This window comes from Mobula birostris, chromosome 8 (assembly GCF_030028105.1).
Source record: "Mobula birostris isolate sMobBir1 chromosome 8, sMobBir1.hap1, whole genome shotgun sequence".
Classification (NCBI taxonomy): domain Eukaryota; kingdom Metazoa; phylum Chordata; class Chondrichthyes; order Myliobatiformes; family Myliobatidae; genus Mobula; species Mobula birostris.
In genome coordinates this window covers 38797262-38821876 of record NC_092377.1, presented here as the reverse complement: position 1 = coordinate 38821876, position 24615 = coordinate 38797262, and the positions used below count along the sequence as shown (strand labels likewise).

Sequence of the window (24615 nt, the reverse complement as noted above, 5' to 3'; positions counted from 1 at the left end):
AAACAGAAAGACAAGTTACTGAAGTTTTATAGTGACAATGATGTTCTACATTTATTCCAGTAAGTCATTTACCATGTGTTTGATTCGGTTCATTTGAAGTTGTATATTTTCATGTTTTATTGAATGTTTTTGTTGGAAATAAAATTTCTTCTTGTCATTATTCCCTAAACAATACAGTATAACAATTATTTACATAGCATTTACATTGAATTAGGTATAAGTAATCTAGAGATGATTTAAAGTATACGGGAGGATGCGCATAGGTTTGGTGCGCTGCTGGGTCCTAAAGTCCACCACAGTGAAACAGGTTAAATAAGGGACTAGGGCATACGTGTTTTTTGGTATTGGTGGGGTAGGGGGGGGGTCTGAAATCTGAAAAATTCTGACTGCTGAAATGCAACTGGCTTAAGAAGTTCAGATAAGGGATTGTGGACCTGTAATACTAATAAATAAATAAGCAATAAATATCAAGAACATGAGATGAAGAGTCCTTGAAAGTAAGTCCATAGTTTGTGGGAACAGTTCAGTGATGGGGTGAATGAAGTTGAATAAAATTATCCCCACTGGTTCAAGAGCCTGATGCTTGAAGAGTAATAACTGTTCCTGAACCTGATGGTGTGGGTCTTGAGGCTGCTGTACTTTCTTCTTGATGGCAACAACGAGAAGAGAGCATGGCCTGGGTGGTGGGAATCCTTGATGATAGATGCTGCTTTGCTGCGACAGCACTCCATCTAGAAGTGCCCAGTGATTTACTGGGCTATATTCACTACGTTTTGTAGCATATTCTATTCAAAAGCCTTGCTGTTTCCATACCAGGCCGTGATGCAACCAGTCATAATACTCTCCACTACACTTTGATAGAAGTTTGTCAAAGATTAGAATGTCATGCTGAATCTTCACAAACTTCTCAGGTAGTAGAGGCACTACCATGCTTTCCTCATTATCGCACTTGTGTTCTGGGCCCAGTTAGGCCCTCTGAAATGATAACAGAGGAATTTAAAGTTGCTGACCCTCTCCACCTCTGATCCCCCAGTGGACCTCCGATTTCCTCCTCCTGAAGTCAATAACCAGCTTTTTGGTCTTGCTGACATTGAGTGAGAGGTTGTTATTGTGGCACCACTCAGCCAGATTTTCAATCTCCCTCCGTTACGTTGGTTTGTCACCACCTTTGATTTGGCCAATGGCAGTGGTGTAATCAGCAGACTTGGACATGGCATTGGAGCAATGCTTAGCCTCACAGTCATGAAGCAGACAGCCTTGTGGTGCAGCTATGCTGGTGGAGATTCTGGAAATCTTGTTGCCAATTCAAACTGGCTGGGGTCTGCAAGTGCAGAAATGGAGGATCCTATTGCACAAGGAGCCATCCAAGCAAAAAAAAAATCTTTTTGTAAAGGCATTTCTATGTTTGAGAAGATTTAAATCTTAAATATCAATCGATTGACCCATCTTATTTTTCAATTCAGCACCATAAACATTGATAGTGGACATTATTGTTTTTGTGTTCAGTTTACAGCTGCAATTTGTAAGACATTTAGCTAGAAGAGTAAGAATATAGAACTTTTTCTGTATTTTCAGATAAAAGTAAATTTAGTCTGTCGTCATAATGGACCATGGAACTGGAGTGCATAAATTCCTGCACCTTCAAAAATGATTTTAGTCTGTCACCACTGAGCTGCAGAGAACCTGGAACATGAGAACTATACAAAGGAGGCCTGAAAAATATTCATTATGCTGTCCTGATAATATCTGCAGGGATGATTAAATAATATGGAGACATTTAAGGGGAAGATGACCAAATTCATGAGAGAGAAGGGAATAGGTGTTTAGGCTGACAGGTTTTAAATAAGGAAAGACAGGAAGAGACTCAGATTGGTTGGGCTGAATGGCATGTTTTCTATGCGTAAACTGAATGCTTTTAAGTGCCACGCCTCAGATACAAAATGAAATCTCTTTCCAATGTACCTATTATTAAATTTTAGTACTTATGTGGCATATGAATAATGAAGCTCTTTGACTATTTCCCTTGTCTCTTTCCCATGACAGTGCTGTGGGTACATTTGCTAGAGCTCTGGATTGTAGCAGTTCTGTCAGACAGCCAAGTTTACATATGAGTGCAGCAGCTGCTTCAAGGGACATTACTCTGGTAAGTTCAACTTTGTTTTTCCTTTGCTAGCCAGAGTTTTATAGACAACAGGAAAATTAGCTTGGCCCTGATGCTGTCATTCTGCATGCATGTGTGCCTACATACCTGACATGTGGTGTTACATGTTGCCATGAGAAATCAAGTATTTTAATGTCAAAATGAGTTTGCAGTTGTCAGAGCAGATAGCAAAAGTAAGATATCTAGATACTAATGATTGACAAATGTCTCCTGCCAATTGATGAACTCCTTCTGGAATAGTGGCATTTTGTTTTTCATTATGTTATTGCAGATACACATTGGGAATAAATTGCCTGGTATCAGAAGCACTTTTATTATCACTCATATAACGTGACCTTTGTTGTTTTGCAGCAGCAGTACAGTGCATAAGCATAATACTACTATAAAATACAAAATCAATAAATGGGTAAAAATATGGAATGATGTGATGTTCATGGACTGTTCAGAAATCTGATGACAGAGGGTTAAAAACTGGTCCTGATACATTGAGTGTGGGTCTTCAGGCTCCTGTACCCCTCCCCGGTGGTAGCAACAAGAAGAGGGCATGTTCTGGTTGATGTGGGTCCTTGAGGGTGGATGCTGCCTTCTTGAGGCACCACCTCTTGAAGTTGTGTTTGATGCTCCTGCAATGGAGTTGGCTGAATCTACAACTCTCTGCAGGGTCTTGCATTTTTGTGTACTGTAACGCCCACAACAGGCTGTGATGCAACCGGTCAGAGTGCTCTCTACCATACACCTATAGAAGTGGTGACAGACTAAATCTCCTTAAACTCCTAATGAAGTAGGGCCTCTGGTGTGTCTTCATGATTGCATCAATGTGTTGTATGGATGTTTAGGACTCATAGGCATGTGGTCTGCCTTTAGTTTATTATGATCTGTCTAGATCCTGACTCTAAACATATTGAACTATCGGTCAGCCATAGAGTATAATCACATAATTAATTCAACTACTACCATGTAAATAGCATGTGTAATCATCATGTTGTTTCTTCTCAGCAGTCGTTCTACTGTGCACACAGTGCAATCACAGCAGATGCAATTACATTTCACCATCAACGTGCAATTAGGCAAACACTGGCAGCAAACCGAGCATCAATATAGTAGGATTAGTGAATTAAAAACTGAATTTAACAGAATCCAAAGGGTAAAGGAGGAGAAGGAGATGAATATATTTATGTAAGGAATAAAAAGGCTGAGTATACACTAGAAACTACTGTTGGAGGAATGTGAAGTTGAGGATTACTCTTGTGCTACAGAGGTAAGTAGATGAAGTGAAGTGGACATTGAAAGCAGTGATGTCAGATCAATTATAACCTAGCATTCAAGAGGCTGGGATTTGCTGGAGACCCCAGGGTTTATAATCCTGTGGGTTGAACTCTGTAGAAAGCATAATGTAATAAATAGAGCAGGGGTTCCCAGCCTTTTTAAATCCATGGACCCCAACCATTAACCGCGGGTTCTGTGGACCTCAAGTTGGGAGCCGTTGATGAAGTAGTCAAGGTTTCAATATTTAATGACGAATAGAGAGCTAAGTTTTGATCCTTGAAGAATTCTCAGAAATCTCAAACTTTGTCACTTTCAGCTCCTAAAATGTAATTAATTTTGGAACCAAACAAGGGCAGTCTCAGTGGAAGCGGCTTTAGAGAAAGTTTGGGTCGCTGACAATGTTTAAATGTGAAAAAGGACATGGTGTGAAGCATTGCAAGAAGTTGTAGACTTTTTCTGGATGGAATCATGTCAGGATGGTGTCAGGAAGGTGCTTGCATAATGAAACATTTATGTGGTAGGGCTAGGTGGCAGAACAAAGAGGTAAGAGAGAGGGAGTTGAGCCTAATGTGACTTGACAGAGACAGGTCCAAAGTGCAAGATGAAATGTGATTTGGATGTCATAAGCACAGCAAATGCCAAGCCTGTCTGTAAAAAGATTAAATGGAGAAGATTAATTAGATAGAAGGTGAAGAGGTGAAGGGCTAAAGGAGTGGCAGTTAGTTCATGTGACTCAAAAGTAAGATAAATCATGCCTAGGAATTACAGATCAGTTGGTTAAAATGGATATTAGAAAACGTATCACTGAATATTTACTGATGGAGGAAATTGAAAAGTATTGAGAAACCAGAAATATAAATCTTACATTTTCAAATGAGTTGAACGAGCAAAATTAAAACAGAAAATGCTGGAAATACTTTTCAATTTTCTGGATCTGCTCAGGTCACAGAACGTATTATCAGAATTTTGATGAAAAGCCATTGACTGGAAACATTAGCTTACTTTCTCTGATTTTACATGTTATCTGATGTGAGTATTTTCAGCATTTCTGTTCTGTTTTCAGATGTTCAGCATCTTTAGATTTTAAAAAAATTGTGAGTGAAATCTTGCTTGAAGATGATGAGAGGCATTGATCGTCAGAGGCTTTTTCCCAAGGCTGAAATGGCTAGCACGAGGGGGCACAGTTTTAAGGTGCTTGGAAGTAGGTACAGAGGAGGTGTCAGGGGTAAGATTTTTACGCAGAGAGTGGTGAGTGCGTAGAATGGGCTTTCAGCGACAGTGGTGGAGGCGGAAACGATAGGGTCTTTTAAGAAACTTCTGGATAAGTACATGGAGCTCAGAAAAATAGAGCGCCATGGATAACTCTAGGTAGTTCTAAGGTAAGGATATGTTCGGCACAGCTTTGTGGAGCTGAAGGGCCTGTATTGTGCTGTAGGTTTTCTATGTTTCTATGACTGAGTTGAATTTGGAAATATTGGGAAAATTTAAAGTTTTGTTTTAAAAACCTTTAATGCTCTGTAGATTGTTTTGAGCATTTCTCAGGATCAAATAACTCATAACCTGGGAGAAGCTGTGCAAAAACCAAAAGATTAGAGCAAATGAAAAGACTTTATAACCATATAACAATTACAGCACGGAAACAGGCCATCTTGGCCCTTCTAGTCCATGCCAAACACTTAGTCTCATCTAGTCCCACCGACCTGCACTCAGCCCATAACCCTCCATTCCTTTCCTGTCCATATAGCTGTCCAATTTAGGGCCTCCCTGAAGAAATCTTAGTGAGTTTGTTGCTGAACATGCAGATCAGAATATCAAAAATTATTGAGTCAGAATGATAGAATGCTATGGAGAAACTTGTGCCAATCTGAATGTTTGTTTCTAGTTGCTAAAACATAGGTGAGTGGGGACATTCAAATGCTGGTGTAGAGAAAAAAAATCAAGAGATGTACCTCTTAGTTTTTCAGATCAATAGCAAGTAGCTTTCATTCAGATTAGAATAACAGTACAGATCCTCCCCAGCTAACAAGAACTTGACTTGTGTATAGACTATGCACGTAAACAAGTTTTTAGGCGATAAGTAGAATGGTGGTTGTGGGTTTGCTGTTTGGTGACAAGCATTTCTTTGCAGCCAGTCCTATTTGAATTCATCACACAAACCATGAAGCAGAGCATTTCTCAAGTGTATGTCTATAAATGTACAGTTAATGGTAGACCTAGCTGGCCCTTACACAAGTTCCAAATACCTTTTATTCATTTGGCCTCTCAGAAATATGATCAATTTGACTATAACATTTCCCCAGATGGGACTTCAGATTCAGTAACAAATTCTGATGGTGCAGTAACTACTGAACAATAAGTAAAACAACCAGTGTTACTCAAGATAAAATATATTTCTTCGTAGATTTGTTTTTTAAATATTTTCTGGAGTGATTATGATATCATTTGTGTGTTGTTTGTGAGATCTTTGGTTTGCATGCTTAAAAGGAAGCTATTTAACTTCGATGTACAAATCTGAAACACTTTTTGTTCCTCTGCTGAGTGTTCATGATGCTCGTTAAATGGTATTTTAAAGTGAAGTCCGAACAGAAGAGCTGCAAAAATTTAAAAAGTAAATGAGAGAGGTATGCTGAGCGTAATTCTCTAAATCTTAGAATGTCATGATGTTGCAGATGTTTAAACTGGAGTATTTAGTAATTAGCCCTTTTTACTTAGCCCTTTACTTGCCTTCATAGGCCATGACATAAACTATTGTTGCGCTGTTATATTATTTTATATTTTAAAAAAACACTTGGTCAGATCGCATTTGGAAGACATTGTAAAGTTCTTGTTGCCATGGTAGGAAGGATGTGATTGTGCTGGAGAGAGTGCAGAGGAGGATCACCGGGATGCTATTTAGATGTAAATTAAGGGGGAGAGATGGAGGTTAAAGAGATTTAATATTGGTATATAAAATTATAAAAGACTGATATAGGATAGACAGAATATTTTTCCCATGGTAGAGAAATGAGAGTACAAACTTAAAGTGAGCCAATAGGATTAGGACAGCATGTATATAGAAACATAGAAAACCTACAGCACAATACAGGCCCTTCGGCCCTCAAAGTTGTGCCAAACGTGTCCTTACCTTAGAAATTACTAGTCTTACCTATAGCCCTCTATTTTTCTAAGCTCCATGTACCTATCCAAAAGTCTCTTAAAAGACCCTATCTTATCCGCCTCCACCGCCGTTGCCCATTCCACGCACTCACCACACTCTGAGTAAAAAAAAAACTTACCCCTGACATCTCCTCTGCACCTACTCCCCAGCGCCTTCAACCTGTGTCCTCTTGCGGCAATCATTTCAGCCCTGGGAAAAAGCCTCTGACTATCCACACAATTAGTGCCCCTCATCATCTTATACATCTCTATCATGTCCGCTCTTATCCTTCGTCACTCCAAGGAGAAAAGGCTGAGTTCACTCAACCTATTCTCGTAAGGCATGCTCCCCAATCCAGGCAACATCCTTGTAAATCTCTTCTGCACCCTTTCTATGGCTTCCACATCCTTCCTGTAGTGAGGCGACCAGAACTGAGCACAGTACTCCAAGTGGGATCTGATAGAGCGTCCTATATAGCTGCAACATTACTTCTCGGCTCCTAAATTCAATTCCACAATTGATGAAGGCCAGTGCACCGTACACAGAGTCAACCTGCGCAGCTGCTTTGAGCGTCCTATGCACTCGGACCCCAAGATCCCTCTGATCCTCCACACTGCCAAGAGTCTTACCATTAATACTATATTCTGCCATCATATTTGACCTACCAAAATGAACCGCTTCACACTTATCTGGGTTGAAGTCCATCTGCCACTTCTCAGCCCAGGTTTGCATCCTATCAATGTCCCGCTGTAACCTCTGACAGCCCTCCACACTATCCACAACACCTCCAACCTTCAAGTCATCAGCGAGCTTACTAACCCATCCCTCCACTTCCTTATCCAGGTCATTAATAAAATTCACAAAGAGTAAGGGTCCCAGAACAGGGATGCATCTCACCCTAACCATGGACTTTTTACTCTCCTCCCATCCGGTAGGCGCTACAGGAGCCTCCGTTCCCGCACCAGCAGGCACAGGAAGAGTTTCTTCCCTGAGGCTGTGACACTGCTAAACCTCTTATCACAGCGCTAAGCAGTATTGCACCCATATTGTACTGTCTCAGTACTTTTATATTTGTGTGCTGTAGCACTTTTTTTTATTCGCAGTTATTTTGTAAATAACACTATTCTTTGCATTTCTGGTCAGATGCTAAATGCATTTCATTGGCTTGTATCTGTACTCGGCACAATGACAATAAAGTTGAATCTAATCTAATCTAATCTAAAGCAGATCCCTGAGGTACTCCACTGGTGACCGACCTCCATACAGAATATGACCCATCTACAACCACTCTTTGCCGTCTGTGGGCAAGCCAGTTCTGGATCCACAAAGCAATGTCCCCTTGGATCCCATGCCTCCTTACTTTCTCAATAAGCCTTGCATGGGGTACCTTATCAAATGTCTTGCTGAAATCCATATACTCTACATCTACTGCTCTTCCTTCATCAATGTGTTTAGTCACATCCTCAAAAAATTCAATCAGGCTTGTAAGGCACAACCTGCCCATGACAAATATATGCTGACTATTCCTAATCATATTATACCTCTCCAAATGTTCATAAATCCTACCTCTCAGGATCTTCTCCGTTAACTTACCAACCACTGAAGTAGTACTCACTCGTCTGTAATTTCCTGGGCTATCTCTACTCCCTTACTTGGAAAGGGAGCAACATCTTCAACCCTCCAATTCTCTAGAACCTTTACTGTTCCCATTGATGATGCAAAGTTCATTGCCAGAGGCTCAGCAATCTCCTCCCTCACCTCCCACAGTAGCCTGGGGTACATCTGATCCGGTCCCAGTGACTTATCCAACTTGATGCTTTCCAAAAGCTCCAGCACATCCTCTTTCTTAATATCTACATGCTCAAGCTTTTCAGTCTGCTGCAAGTCATCACTACAATCACCAAGATCCTTTTCCATAGTGAATGCTGAAGTAAAGTACAGTCAGCCCTCCGTATCCGTGGGGGATTGGTTCCAGGACCCCTTGCAGATACCAAAATTCGCGGATGCTCAAGTCCCTTATATAAAAACCTAAGAGAGCTCGTAATGGTGTTACGAAAAGTGAAAATAGCGTTCCGCATTTGTTTTGCAGTGAGCCATTATAAAGGCAGCACGCACCCCGAGCAGTGAGAGTGCTTTATCTCGATTTAGTTTGTGCATCCTTTTGCAAGGAGTGTCCTAAGGTATCAGAAAAGCCCAAGGGAGCTCGTAGGGGCATAACGCTTTGCGTAAAACTGGACATAATTAAGTGGTTTGATCGTGGTGAACAAAATAAAGACATAATGTGTGCGTTGAACTTGCCTGCGTCCACCATTCGTACTACTGTATTTATTCGCAGAGAGAAAGAATCTTGAAAGCTGCCAATGTTACTACTGGTTCTGCTAGTAGCATATCATTCTTGCTTTTATTGTATGTTAGTGTTATTTTAGGTTTTATGTGTTATTTGGTATGATTTGGTAGTTTATTTTTTGGGTCTGGGAATGCTGAAAAATTTTTCCCATATAAATTAATGGTAATGGCTTCTTCACAACCGAACGAGACGCGATGCAAACGATGCTCAAACAATGAGTGCTGGAGAGAGAACTTCCGGGTTTTTCTGATCTGCAGTTGGTTGAATCCACGGATGCGGAGGGCTGACTGTATTTACTAAGTACCTCCGCTATTTCCTCCGGTTCCATACATACTTTCCCACTGTCACACTTGATATGTCCTATTCTTTCATGTCTTATCCCCTTGCTCTTCACATACTTGTAGAGTGCCTTGGGGTTTTTCTTAATCCTGCCCGCTAAGGCCTTCTCATGGCCCCTTCTAGCTCTCCTAATTTCTTTCTTAAGCTCCTTCCTATTAGCCTTATAATCTTATACATCTCTAACATTACCTAACTCTCTGAACCTTTTATAAGCTTTTCTTTTCTTCTCGACTAGATTTATTACAGCCTTTGTACACCACGGTGCTTGTACCCTACCATAACTTCCCTGTCTCATTGGAACGTACCTATGCAGAACTCCACACAAATATCAAATACTGAACATTTGCCACATTTCTTCCGTACTTTTCCCTGAGAATAGCTGTTTCCAATTTAAGCCAAAAGGCCCGATTCAATACTGTACCACTCTGTGCTGGAATATGGCAGTATCCTTAATAGTTGTTGCTTTAAAAGTAAGCAAAATAAATTGATGAACAGGATCTGATTTTAACACACTGAGAAAGAGACCAATGTGGGAAAGAGGTAATGTGCATCTACAACATGCACAGAAGAATCATCATCTACTAAGGTAGATATCTTGAGGATATTAATTGAGAAGTGCTGTGATTGAAATTCGTATATTTCAGAAGAAAAGCATATCTTTACAACATCTATTCTCACTTCTCGTATAGTTTCGAAGCTTTGAAATCTTTGGCTGACTTCATGGTCACTGCCAATTGTACAGCTGTAGAGCAATGCTGTTTAACTAGCTATTGAATACAATATTAGAGTACAAAGGAATTCCATATCGCAGAGACTAGTAAACTTGCTTTTCAGTGACTTCCTCGAGAATGCCAAGTGAAGTTCAAAGTCCTGACATCATTCGGTGCAGAAATGTGCTGACTGGGATGCTTGATTGTGGTGGTAATAATTGGGATCTGCCTCTTAGTACACCATTGGATATTCCAGACACGTCTTGATGTTTGCGCAGGTATTAAGATTGAAAGTTGATCAGCACGCATCAGCATGAATAAATAAGGGTTAACCATTTGGAAAGATTAATTCAGAGAAGAGAAAAGGAGCAAATTTATTTTTGCAAATAGAATCCCATTAGTTGAATCCACTATTCTCACCCTTTGTTAAGTGCTTATGCTGTCTTCAATAACTGGAAGAGAAAGACTTAACATTTGTTCAAAATAGCTATCATTTCAAAAAATTGTTATAGGGAAGAAATTGTATTATTTTTGAAGAGCTTCTTAGGTATTTAAATTTAATTACGTGAGTCCTTCAGTGTACGACTATTTTGCATTCTCAGTTTCTGCAGAATATATCGCACTTAACCTGTTTGTACATTTTATTTTACAAGCCAAATGAATTTCTAAAAGGTGTTGTTGATTTAAGCTGAAGAAAGCTTTCTTTCTTCATGCTCTGATGTGTTAGTCTTGCTTTCAGTAAATAAAAAAAGAAAGAGCCGAAAATCCTCTCTACCTCCAGCTTCATCTATAGAGAAACAGAAATTGGTCAATTGTATTGCAAGTCAAAAATACTTCTTCAGGATTGGATCTTATCAAAGAGCAACAAAATGAGAAGGGATAAAAAAAAAATTTTAAAACCCTGCAGAAAAAGAAATCAAATAGCATGAATTTCTTCTGTGGGTTATCAAAGTGGTTAAAAGGTTCATTAAAGACAAAAAGAGATATTGATAAGAAATGTTACTGAAATAAGCAAGAGTGCAAGAATCAAACATGTAGTCTCTGAATAGTCTAAGAATAGATTTGTATATAAAACTGCTGAGTTCTAGCATTTTGTTTGTGTTGCTTTAGATTTGTACAAGCTGGATAGAGAGATACAAATGATGGGAAGGTGGAAAAGACCAATGGATATGTTAGGAGAAATAAAGTATTGGTATAGAAGATATTGTTGATAGGATTCTGACAGTAGGGTCCTATCTCATATATCAATATGTTTCAATGTCAATATCAATTGGTTTTGTTCTTAAAATTAAATGCAAAGGCTAGAAGTTACTTTGTACTTACATTGAGATTCTTTGGAGCCACATCAAGGCCAGGGAGAGCATAAGTTATATAATTAGGCCATCCTATATAGTTATTTTTGTGTGTTTGAGCTTTCTCTGACACTTTCTGTTAGAAAGTTTTAGAAGTCTGAAGTTTGAATCCTTTTCAGTTTCCTGAACACTGAGCAAAGTTTCAACAAATGTGTATTGGTAGATGCAGTACAAAGTACACACATTGTGCAGGGCAATCTGGTAGAAAGTGTTCCTCAAATTCAATGTTAATAGCAACTTTTCAGTTTGATTTAACAAAATACTGTAGTTGGCCTTCAAACAAGAGATCCTGTTCACTCTAAATACCCAGCCTTGCTGCTGGCTTAGAAATAAAATTGACATAAATACCTTTTTATTTGGTTACGCAACTAAGTTTTCATATACAAGAAAACATTGAATTGTTTACGATTTTCTTTGAGCTTAATTCTAGTAGTGTGAAGACACTAGTGTATCCAACAGCCCTTTCCTCCTTTCTCCTCTGCAAAGCTTTCCAATACTTCAATGTCCCATCAAAGTCAAGTTTCTCATGTGCACAAGTACGTTTCCACAGGTACAATGAAAATTTTACTTGTAGCAGCATCATGGGCACATAGCATCATATAAACAGCATTCACTTGAAAAATATAAATTTTACATAATTTTACACTAATTTTTACAAGAAAACATAATTAAAACCAAAGTTCATTTTAGTGCAAAGCTGTCAAAGTGGCCCTAGTATTGCTAAACTTTGGTGATTAGGATTTTACCCGTCTGTTCAAAAGAAGAATGGTTAAAGGACAGTAGTTGTTCTTGAACCTGGAGGTGTGGGACTTACGGGTTCTGTACCTCCTACCCGACAGTAGCTGGTGACGAAAGGGCATACAGGAGTGAGATATACCAGTTATTTGAATGGCATCACAACAACAACCTTGCACTCAACATCAGCAAGACCAAAGGGCTGATTGTGGACTTCAGGAAGTGTAAGACTAGGGAACACAAACTAGTCCTCATAGGGGGATCAGAAGTGGAGAGAGTGAGCAATTTCAAGTTCCTGCTTGCCATTATCTCTGAGGACCTAGCCTGAATGCAACATATTGATGCAGCTATGAAGAAGGCAAGACAGCAGCTGTATTTCATTTGGAGTTTGAGGAGGTTTTACTTGTCAACTAAAACATTCATAAACTTCGACAAGTGTACCATGGAGAGCATTCTGACTGGCCGCAATACTATCTGGTATGGTGGGGCTTCTGTACAAGATCGAAATAAGATCCAAAACTTGTAAAATGAATCAGCTCTATTGGGGTACCAGCCTCCGTAGTATCCAAGACATCTTCAAGGAGAGTTGACTTAGGAAGGCAGCATCCTTCATTAAGGATCCGCAACACCCAGGACACACCCTCTTCACAATGTTACCACAGGAATGAGGTACAGAAGCCTGAAGGGACACACTCAGCGATACAGGAATAACTTCCTCCCTTTTGCCATCCAGTTTCTAAATGTTCATTTAACCCATGAACACCAGTGTTTTATTGCACTACTTATTTTAATTAACTTTAATGGACATACATACTTAATGTAACTCAGATTTTTATGTCTATATTTATTTATCATGTATTTCATTGTATTGCTGCCATAAAGTTAACATATTTCACAACATACGCCAGTCATATTAAATCAGATTCTCTTTCTGATCCTGCTTATGTTCCTGCGTATTTGAATTGCTGTCTGAAACCATAATGCAACTAGTCAGGATATTGCAGCAGTACATCTATAGAAGTTTATAGAAACATAGAAAACCTACACCACAATACAGGCCCTTCGGCCCACAATGCTGACTTAGAAATTACCTAACGTTACCCATAGCCCTCTATTTTTCTAAGCTCCATGTCCCTATCCAGGAGTCTCTTACAAGACCCTGTCATACCAGCCTCCACCACCATCACCAGCAGCCCATTCCACGCACTCACCCCCCTCTGCGTAAGAAAAAAAAACACCTTACCTCTGACATTTCCTCTGTACCTACTTCCAAGCACCTTAAAACTGTGTCCTCTCGTATTAGCCATTTCAGCCCTGGGAAAAAGCCTCTGACTATCCACACGATCAATGCCTCTCATCGTCTTTTACACCTCTATCAGGTCACCTCTCATCCTCTGTCGCTCCAAGGAGAAAAGGTCGAGTTCACTCAACCTATTCTTATAAGGCATGCTCCCCAATCCAGGCAACATCCTTGTAAATCTCCTCTGCACCCTTTCTACAGTTTCCTCATCCTTCCTGTAGTGAGGTGACCAGAACTGAGCACAGTACTCCAAGTGGGGCCTGACCAGCATCTTTTATAGCTGTAACATTACCTCTCAGCTCTCAATCCCACGGTTGATGAAGGCCAATGCACTGTATGCCTTCTTAACCACAGTCAATCTGCGTAGAGGGATCGGACTCCAAGATCCCTCTGATCCTCCGCTTTGCCAGAGTCTTACCATTGATACTATATTCTGCCATCATATTTGGCCTACAAACTGAACCACCTCACACTTACCTGGGTTGAACTCCATCTGCCACTTCTCAGCCCAGTTTTGCAACCTATCAATGTCCTCTGACAGCCCTCCACACTATCCATAACACTCCCAACCTTTGTGTTATCAGCAGATTTACTAACCCACCCCTCCACTTCCTCATCCAGGTCATTTATAAAAATCACGAAGAGCAGGGGGTCCCAGAACAGATCCCTGAGGCACACCACTGGTGACCGACCTCCATGCAGAATATGACCCGTCTACAACCACTCTTTGCCTTTTGTAAGCAAGCCGATACTGGATTCACAAAGCAATGTCCCCTTGGATCCCATGACTCCTTACTTTCTCAATAGGCCTTGCATGGGGTACCTTATCAAATGCCTTGCTGAAATCCATATACACTACATCTATTGCTCTACCTTCATCAATGTGTTTAGTCACATCCTCAAAAAATTCAATCAGGCTCGTAAGGCATAACCTGCCTTTGACAAAGCCATGCTGTCTATTCCTAAACATGTTATGCCTCTCCAAATGTTCATAAATCCTGCCTCTCAGGATATTTTCCATTAATTTACCAACCACTGAAGTAAGACTCATTTTACGTTGAAGTTTTCAATGACAAGCTGAATTTCCTTAACTTCCTAAGAAAGTAAAGACGCTGGCACACTTTCCTTACGGACAGGTCATCCGATATGTTAATGCCCAGGAGTTTAAAGCTATTGACTCTCTCCACCAGGGTGTAGTGTCATCAGAGAATTCAGAGAATTTGAAGGTGGCATTGGAGCCCAGTGTTACCCCATCGTTTGCCATTGTTAGCTGTGGATGCGTTTACCTCTATGCTTTGCACTTCATTTATCCTCAATTCCATGCTTTATCCCTTGAGGTGTACTCTCCCTGGTTTAGGATATGATCTTTCTAATTTATAGTATCTATTTGTAAACAATGCCATGAGATGTCAGACAGGATAATTGCATAATTTTGTTTTATTTTTCAAGTTTCATCATTACAGATATTTCTTGTTTCCTCTTTTGCATCACTTACGGTATCTACTGATTTTATTTTCTTCAATTAGTTTCACGCAATGGACACTTTACACAAGCACAACTATGACTTGACAAATGCAATCAGCATCTTAGTACCACAGGGTGGTCCGGTTCTGTGCAGAGATGAAATGGAAGAGTGGTCAGCGTCTGAAGCTAGCCTGTTTGAAGAGGCATTGGAAAAGTATGGCAAGGATTTCAATGACATCCGGCAAGACTTTGTAAGAACAGCAGAACATTTATTCTGATCTCATTAATCCATTGATTAGATAAAACTGCAGGAATAAAGTTAATTTATTAAAAGGACAACTTTTGATCCATTTGATCTGATGCAATAATATTTCATTCTGTGAGCTGTAAGGAATTAACATGATAACACTGATGTGTTCTTTGGAGGTCATTACATACCTCTGAAAGAAAATGAGATGTAAAGGAAAATAGAAAAAGTGAAATAATCTGGATTATTTTGGGAAAGAAAGATTCTTTTGAAGGAGGAGGAGAATAGATCAGGATCGGAAATAGAAGAATCTGTGGATTCCTTCCCTTGGATTTTCCACACCTGAACTTTCAACATTCTACTACTGCTGATTTCTTTTCTGATAACGCTTTGTATAATTTTAAGTTCACCGTCCTTTCCTGCAGCCCAGTCATGTACATGTTCACCAGTGTGACTTTCCAGAAAGTGCTTTCAGATTTTTGTCACTAATTTTTGGATCATTCGTTCATTTCCCTTCTCATTGTGTGCCCTGGCTCCAAGTACCAGCATTCGCTTTCAGGATTCAGGTGAATAGATAGTTGCTGTGAAATTTGACTCCATAAACTGTTTTTCAACATTAAGGAGTGATTTATTCCCCGTCTCCCAGGTCAGCATGAATTGTATATGGTTTACATCGCTGTGAAAATTTAAGTGGATGCTTTGTGATAAAATTTTTGCTTCAAAGATGCACAAAAATGATGTAATTCCTCATGCTGTGTTGATTTTGGACAAGATCATAGGCCACATTATCCTGGGGTCAGCTGTTATTGGGCACTCTAGGGATTAAGTTTTTCCCAACTGCAATAAGCCTGTTGTCATCAACCACAACCCTAAAGCCACCCTCTCCAATTATTGTCCACTCTTTTTTCTTGCTTTTGAAAGTTCTTAAAGACGTTATCATTTGCAATAAAATGTTTGCCTCCTGAGGCCTTACAATTTCACTTATACCGTACAAACTGCAATATTGCTTCTTGTGGTATTCATAACATCCTTAATGACCATCACTACTGTTTAGTGACTTCATTTAATTACCTTTGACCTTTTTGTGTCTCTGTAATATTATTCCTCAATGGTCCACCTTCATGAGTATATTCAAAGCATTTGTTCCGCAAACAACACTGCCTATTGAACTTCAATTTACTGATTTTTTTGTTTTTTTTGCACTACATGTTGTCTCTAATGCTGCCAGCATGCAGAAACCTTAGATTATCTGTGTCTAATTTTAATTCATTCTTGTTCACCGTAAACCACCTTTTTCTCCATTGCAGTTATCAACAGTTCCTAACACACACACTTTATTTTTATAAATATGTATATTCTCAACTTTGAAAGCTTAATTAATCTTCAAAAACATTTAATTAAAATAAATTGTGCGTTGACCTGTAACTGAGTGCAATTATCATTATCTTTTTAATAGCTGCCATGGAAATCACTGACCAGTATCATAGAATACTATTATATGTGGAAAACAACAGACAGATATGTCCAACAGGTAAGCTAAAACAGTGCTTATCTTATTGACAATTTGTTATTGAATTGATAATTAGTTTACAGACTAATGCACATTAAACTCATTGTTTTTGGGCTAAACAAAATTGCTTCATACAGATTGAAATCTTCAGAAGCAGCAATTAGACTCATTCTAAAGTTATTTTCTATTTACAAATAGTGTTAATAGCTTCCCATTATTCTACGAACTTTGTGAACTTTAGAACCTTAACAACACCTTCTGTGCAAAGTTAATACATGTTCTTTTTATGATATATTCTGATAATAAAAGCATTGTTTATTTTCTTTAGACAGTTCAATCTAAATAAATCCTTATGATTTATCGCTATATACACTGCTATATATGTTATGGCGGTTCTGTGTTGATTTATTTAAGGTTTAATTCATGCAGGAAATCACTTTAGGGCCAAGTTTTATGGTTCCATCTATTTTAATGGACAAAACATCACTGGGATAATGCTCACAATTTGCTGGTATTAAAACTGCCAGCTCTGGTGAAATTGGTCTTTACGAACCCTTACAACGTTATGTGTATCTATATCGGTGGTATTCCAGTGATGTTGTGCTTGAAATTAAGCATTCATTTTTCAGAAGACTTCATTGAGAATGTTGATATTGGATGAATTTGATTTTACCATTTACTGCAGTGAACTATACTGCCATAACAAAAATATTATTCTAAGGAATCTCTCAGCAGGATAGGCAGTATCTGAGGATAGAGAATTTTTCTGAGTATTTGCAGCATCATCTGTTTTGTTTTGCTTCAAATTATCAGCATCTGCACTTTTTTTAAACTTTTCAATGCCACGGCATGAAGTTTTCAGTAAGGAGCATATCTTACTTTTTTAGAACTGATGGTTATTAAACATAACTTACAAAGTTTTGTAGCAAATGTGGCTTTTGAACAGAAAATCAGTGAATGATAGGCTAGAAGTATTATTAAATTAAGGAATATTGTAAAATAATGGCAAAATTAAAGCCCAGCTAAGTGAGGCAAGAGCAATATGGATGAAAAATTGCTTTTCCAGCTGCAGTAAATAACTGTGTTTGGCATGGAGAAATACATATATGCAGTGCTATTTCTGAGAACTCAGTAACAGGGCCATTGTTGTTTTTGACATACATTGCTTTCTTGAAATTCTGTGTACAGTTTTCAATTGACTTCTATAATTCTATTTTTTTTTAATTTTTAGAAACGCCTCAAGGCAGCTGAGGCAGAGAGCAAACTGAAACAGGTGTACATTCCAACATAGTAAGTTTTTGTAAATGAGAGTACATTTGTAATGAACGTGAAATGTTCTGCAGTTTTAGATCTAATTTCTAAACATTGTTTATAACATTTACAGTGATGTAAACTGGTAGTTGACTGCGGTCTGCCCAATTGGTTCCATGCCAACATCCCAATAAGCTGAATAGAAGAGCTGCAATTTGGGATTAAGCTAAAATATTTTATTATCTTGATTTGTTTGATCAAACAAATTCTGTATTATTAAGTTTATTGTAAATTTATGGTTTACTTGAAATACAAGCTAAATTTATTTCTATCTTTTCCCATGGCTGCTACTTTGACAAATTATTTTAAAGGTCATTTGACCCTGGAAAACTAATGTTTCAGCTGAAGGATAGTCTGAACAATTTCAATCAGTGTTGATTGAAATGAATGAGCTCTCTCTGGCATAGGTTCAACAGGCAAGTAATGGGAATGCAGCAGGTCTGTGCTGTTGTACTGGATTGGAGTCCAGGGTGAGTGTGCAACCAGGAAACTGTATGTGGAGCCTGGCCGGCAGGTTTGAGACTGATGTTTTCATGTGGATGTCCCAAATGTTCATTTACAAGGAACTGTCAACATTTTATTGCAAACCTCTGCCTTAATATTTTCTGGTTTTAATTTCTATATTCCAAATGAGTGCAACATAAAAATTAGTCGCAAATAGGGAGTTGCTGTGTTTGTTACTATTGATACTAACTTTGCCAGATTGCTGGTGCATTATTTAGTAAAAAGATTGGAGACATCTCCACATCCCTCCCCCTCCTGTCTGCTATCATTTCGGATGTCCCCCTCCCCCTCCCACTTTCAAATCTCTTACTATCTCTTCTTTCAGTTAGTCCCGTCAAAGGGTCCCGGCCCGAAATGTCGACTGTACCCCTTCTTAGAGATGCTGCCTGGCTTGCTGCATTCACCAACAACTTTTATGTGTGTTGCTTGAAATTCCAGCATCTGCAGATTTCCTCGTGTCCACATCTATTCATTCTCTGTTCAGGCATAGAGCAGCCGTGGACCTCAGCACCTTAAAATTCCAATTTTAAAACTCAAATCAAATTGAGTACATTGTCATGTGCATAAGTATGGTAAGATAAAGGTACAATGGAAAATTTCCTTGCAGCAGCATCACAGACAATGCACAAATTATAAATTATACAATCAGTGAAGAGAAATAGAAGACTGTGTGCAAAACTAGACATTAGTGCATAAAGAAAGGTGGTCCATAGTGTTCCGTTGCTGAGGTAGGGTTAGGGTTTGCAGGTCAGTTTAAGAGCCCGATGGACTGATAACATAATTGTAAAACAGAGCTGAATCTTATAACAGGAACTTTATTGCTGGGCATTAGTTCAACAGATACTGCTGCATGTTCACCCAAGAAAATTATATACTGGTGAGTGATTTATTTTGCAATATTTGATATCTTTTTTGTTAATAAATAAATGTTTTCTTTTTTTTATTCTGTTATAAAGCAATAAACCTAATCCCAATCAGATATTGAATGTTAATGGAAAGCCTGCTGTGGCGAATGGTCCAGTTGGAGGGATGGTTTATCAAAACCAAAACTCGAGTTTAGGCCGACCATGTGAGAGTTGTTACAGTGAGTACCATCCAAACTAATTTATTTTATCATGAGATCTGAGCATAATCTATAAGAGGATTCTCTAACCAGAAATGAACTTTGTAATTCATATAAGTATATTTGGGAGTAGCTACAAAGGGTGATTGATAAGTTCGTGGCCTAAGATAGAAGGAGTCAATTTTAGAAAACCTAGCACATTTATTTTTCAACATAGTCCCCTCCTACATTTACACACTTAGTCCAGCGGTCGTGGAGCATACGGATCCCTTCTTTGTAGAAGTCGGTGTCTTGGACCTCCAGAGAGTGGGCCACAGCAGGGGTGATTAATAAGTTCGTGGCCTAAGGTAGAAGGTGATGAGTTACATGCACGTGCAGTTCTACTCTTTGAGTGATTGTGCAGGAAGTTTGAAGTTAATAACTCATCTCCTTCTACCTTAGGCCACGAACTTATCAATCACCCCTGCTGTGGACCACTTTCTGGAGGTCCAAGACGCCGACTTCTACAGAGAAGGGATCCGTATGCTCCACGACCGCTGGACTAAGTGTATAAATGTAGGAGGGGTCTATGTTGAAAAATAAATGTGCTAGGTTTTCTAAAATGGACTCCTTGTACCTTAGGCTACAAACTTATCAATCACCCCTTGTAGAAACTTTTAGTTTAGTTATGCAGTTGCATTTTACTTTAGCATCTTCATTCAGTTTCATTTTTTTTATTAGGAGGCAGTGGTACAAGCTTTCATAAGTTTAAAAAAAAAGTTAGTATTCATATTTTAACCCTGACATACTGTTTGGGTCAAATGTGACCTGTTTTGACATTCGACAGCAGTAAAAACACCCTAAATGCCATTTTTTAAGCCAACATTTGATGACTTTTCCTTAAGTGACCCAAAATGCGCAAAAATGAAGAAAAATCGGCTTTAAAAAATGGCATTTAGCATGTTTTTACTGCTGTCAAATGTCAAAACGGGTCAAATTTGACCGGAACAGTATGTAAGGGTTAAGTTACTTTTCAGGGTTACATGGGTTGCAGTAGCGTGCCTTGCAGTGTGTTGGAAAAGAAGCAGTACAAGATACTAATAACTTGCAACTGATAACAACAGTTGGCTGGACGGGAACATGAAGGTGCAGGAGATGGATACAAAAGGGAAATGCAAGAGTTCACCTAAGTATCAAGAAGTTAAAGGGGAAATCTTCCTTTGAACAGTCAAGCTACCTTAGCTTGCTGCTGCCTTGCCCCTTGGACACAGACTTCCTCTGGGGGATGTCATCTGCCACCTGATTGGCCAGTGGAAGTTGGCATTCTCCTTCTAGATAATTTGAAGCATTCAGTAGTACAGTCTAGGTGTTCTGACATTATTAACTGGCTGAACTTCTGCCTGTGCTCAGGAGCCGTGAACTTTTGCTCAGTTAATTAAGTGAAAGCGAGATTCTAAAATAGCATTCCCGATTTAGATGATTTCTCTTGTGCGTGTTGGGTTTTTAAAGTAAGTTTGACATTTTCAGCATTACCTTGGGGTTTCTGATTTATGTAATCCATAACTCCAAGCAGATGGAAGCCTGTTGTTGTAATGTATCTGTACCCCATTTGTCTTTTCTGTAAAAATATGCCAGATGAACCACAAGACCATAAGTAATAGGAAGAAAAGCAGGCCATTTGTGCCTACTCACACATTCAGTTATGTCACATTTAATCAATCTCAGTCCCACTTTTTACAAGCTATCGTTGTCCTGGATTCCTTTGTAGTCCAAAAGTCCATCAACAGTAACAGCTTTCATTTATGCAGGTCATTTAACAGAGAAAGCAGTACAAAAAACAACAGGAGGATTATCAATTTACAACTGATATCATGCCAGACAACTTTAGGCAGGTGACTAAAAGTATTAGAAACATAGAAATCTACAGCACATTACAGGCCATTCAGCCCACAATGTTGTGTCAACCATGTAACCTACTCTATAAACTTCCTAGGATTTCCCTACCGCATAGCGGTAGGGAACTTATTTTTCTGAGTTCCATGTACCTGTCTTAGAGTCTCTTAAAAGACCCTATTGTATCCGCCTCTACCACCTTCGTTAGCAGTGCATTCCATGCACCCACCACTCTGTGTGGAAAAACTTACTCCTGACATCCCCTCTGTACCTACTTACAAGCACCTAAAAACTATGCCACCTCATGTTAGCCATTTCAGCACTGGATAAAAGCCTCTGGCTAACTACACGATCAATGCCTCTGGCTATCCACACAATCAATGCCTCTCATCACCTTACACACCTCCATCAAGTCACCTCTCATCCTCCGTCGCTCCAAGAAAAAAAGGCCAAGTTCACTCAACCTTTTACATAAGGCACGTTCTCCATTCCAGGCAACGTCCTTGTAAACCTCTGCACTCTCTCTATAGTATCCACATGCTTCCTAATTTGATGACCAGAACTGAGCACAGTACTCCAAGTGGGGTCTAACCAAGGTCTTATATAACTGTAACATTATCTCACTGCTTTTGAATTCAGTCCCACGGTTGATGAATACCAACACACCATACAGTTTCTGAACAGCGCCGTCAACCTGCGCAGCAGCTTTGAGTGTCCTATTGACATGGACCCCAAGATCTCTCTGATCTTCCACACTACTAAGAGTCTTACCATTAGTATTATATTTTGCCTTCAAATTTGACCTTCCAAAATGAACCATTTCCCATTTAAACTCCATCTGCCACTTCTCAGCGCAGTTCTGCATCCTATCGATGTCCTGCTGTAACCTCTGACACCCCTTCAGACTATCCACAACACCACCAACCTTTGTGTCATAAGCAAGCTAACTAACCCACCCTTCTACTTCTTCATCCAGGTAATTTATAAAAATCACAAAGAGGACAGGACCCATATTGGATCCCTATGGAACACCACTGGTCTCTGACCTCCATGCAGAATGCAAACTATCTACAACTGCCCTAACCTTTTGTGGTCAAGCCAATTCTGGATCCACGAAGCACGGTCTCCTTGGATCCCATGCCTCTTTACTTTCTGAATGAGCCTTGCATGGGGAATCTTATCAAATGCCTTACTGAAATCCATTTACACTACATCCACTGCTCTACCTTCATCAATATGTTTTGTTACATCCTCAAAGAATTCACTCAGACTTACAAGGCACAACCTGCCCTTGACAAGGCCATGCTGACTGTCCTAATCAAAATATGTCTGTCCACATGTTCATAAATCCTGCCTGTCAGGATCTTCTCCAACAACTTGCCCGCCACTGAAGTAAAACTCACTGGTCTATAATTTCCTGGGTTATCCCTACGCTCTCTTCTTAAACAAGGGAACAGCATTTGCAACCCAAAATCCTCCAGTACTACTTCTGTCCCTATTGATGATGCAAAGATCATCCCCAGAGGCCCAGCAATCTCATTTTTCACCTCCTTCAGTAGTCTGGGGTACATCTCATCCGGTCCCAGCAAATCATCTAGCTTAATGCTTTTCAAGAGCTCCAGCACATCCTCTTATTTAACGTCTATATGCTCAAGCGTTTCAGTCTACTGTAAATCATCCCTATAATTACCAAGGTCCTTTTCCCTGGTGAGTACTGAAGCAAAGTATTCATTAAGTACCTCCACTACCTCCTCTGACTCCATGCACACGTTTCCACTGTTTCACCTGATTGATCCTGTTCTCACACAGCTTATCTTCTTGCTCTTCATATACTTGTAGAATGCCTTGGGGTTTTCCTTAATCCTGCTCGCCAAGGCCTTCTCATGGCCCCTTCTAGCTCTCCTAATTTCCTTCTTAAGCTCCTTCCTGGCAACCGTATAATTTTCTAGAGCTCCATCAGTACTTAGTTTCTTAACCTTTTCGTAAGCTTTTCTTTTCTTCCTAACTAGATTTTCTACATCCTTTGTACACCATGGTTCTTTTATGCTATCATCCTTTCCTGCCTCAGTGGAACATACCAGTGCAGAACGCCATGCAAATGTTCCGTGAATGTTTGCCACATTTCTGCTACGCAATTTCCCTGAGAACATCTGCTCCTCATTTATGCTCCCAAGTTCCTGGCTAATAGCATCATATTTCTCCTACCCCAATTAAATGTTTTCCCAAATTGTCTGCTCCTATCCCTCTCCAGCACTATGGTAAAGGAGATAGAGTTGAGATTATTAAAGATGATTAGCCTTATTTGTCACGTGTACATTGAAATATGCAGTGAAATACATCATTTATATCAAATTAACTCAGTGAAGATTGTGCTGGGTTTTAACTAACCTCTTAATGAATGAAAGGGAAGTGGCAACATTCAGGAAGGGATGTCTAGAAGAGAATTTAAAAATTGAGGTATTACTTAATTGGGATTCAATGCAGAAAGTATTGAATCCCAATTTGGTGAGTAGAGGCACTAAACAGAATTTGAACTATGTGTTTGGGGCTTTATGGAATTTGGAGTGCAGAGTTTTAGTTGACCTCAGCTTTATAGTGCAGAGAGTAGGATGTCAGCCAAAAGTGCTTTCAAATTAGCTGTAGAAGTAACAACAGTATTGGTGATGATTTCAACAGCACATACAAAAATGAGCAACTGAGTAGTGTAATGACAGTAGAAATCAACAGACTTAATAATGGCATAGAGTATGATTCAAAGCTCATCTGCAGTCAGATATGATGCTGAGGTTGATAATATTTCTTATTTCATCAGTAAGCATTAACAGTACTATGGGGGTAAAGAATCACAAAGATTCAAAATCTTTTGAAGAGAATTCTTGCCATCGTTGTCGTAAATGGGTATCCCATGAGACTATGACTCCTTTCTGAGTATTTGTTGTAAATGTCATTTTAGATACCCCTAATGTAATTTCAGTATTCAATAAGGTTGTTTATTATTGACAGATGAATTACTTTAGTGATCCTAAAACAGAGTAATTTTAGAACACTGCATCTCTTTTGTGTAGACCGTATGCAGTATTCTTTGTATTTATATTTTTACATTTGGCTGCCATATTCCCATAGTGATTGGGTTTAGAACTCTTGCTCAGCCTTTAAAATTTCCGGCTATTTTTGTGACTCTGGGATGCACTCCAGCATGCACAACCTCTATATTCTGGGAATGACAGTGGAAAGTGTGCATTCTTATGAATGGTAAGTGCATTGTGCTGTGATGACAATCCAGGAAATGTGCTCTGTT

The 24615-nt window shown here is 39.2% G+C and overlaps 1 protein-coding gene across 2 annotated transcripts in view; it reads left to right on the top strand.

Moving 5' to 3' along the window:
* Window positions 1-24615, top strand: part of mta3 (metastasis associated 1 family, member 3) — a 211968-nt gene that overhangs the window by 123238 nt on the left and 64115 nt on the right. For both annotated transcript variants that reach the window (XM_072265019.1, XM_072265018.1), the window contains 5 exons: window positions 2044-2143; window positions 14873-15061; window positions 16514-16588; window positions 17799-17857; window positions 19339-19466. In XM_072265019.1, coding sequence (XP_072121120.1) covers window positions 2044-2143; window positions 14873-15061; window positions 16514-16588; window positions 17799-17857; window positions 19339-19466 — 551 coding nt within the window. The remainder of the gene's footprint in view (window positions 1-2043; window positions 2144-14872; window positions 15062-16513; window positions 16589-17798; window positions 17858-19338; window positions 19467-24615) is intronic.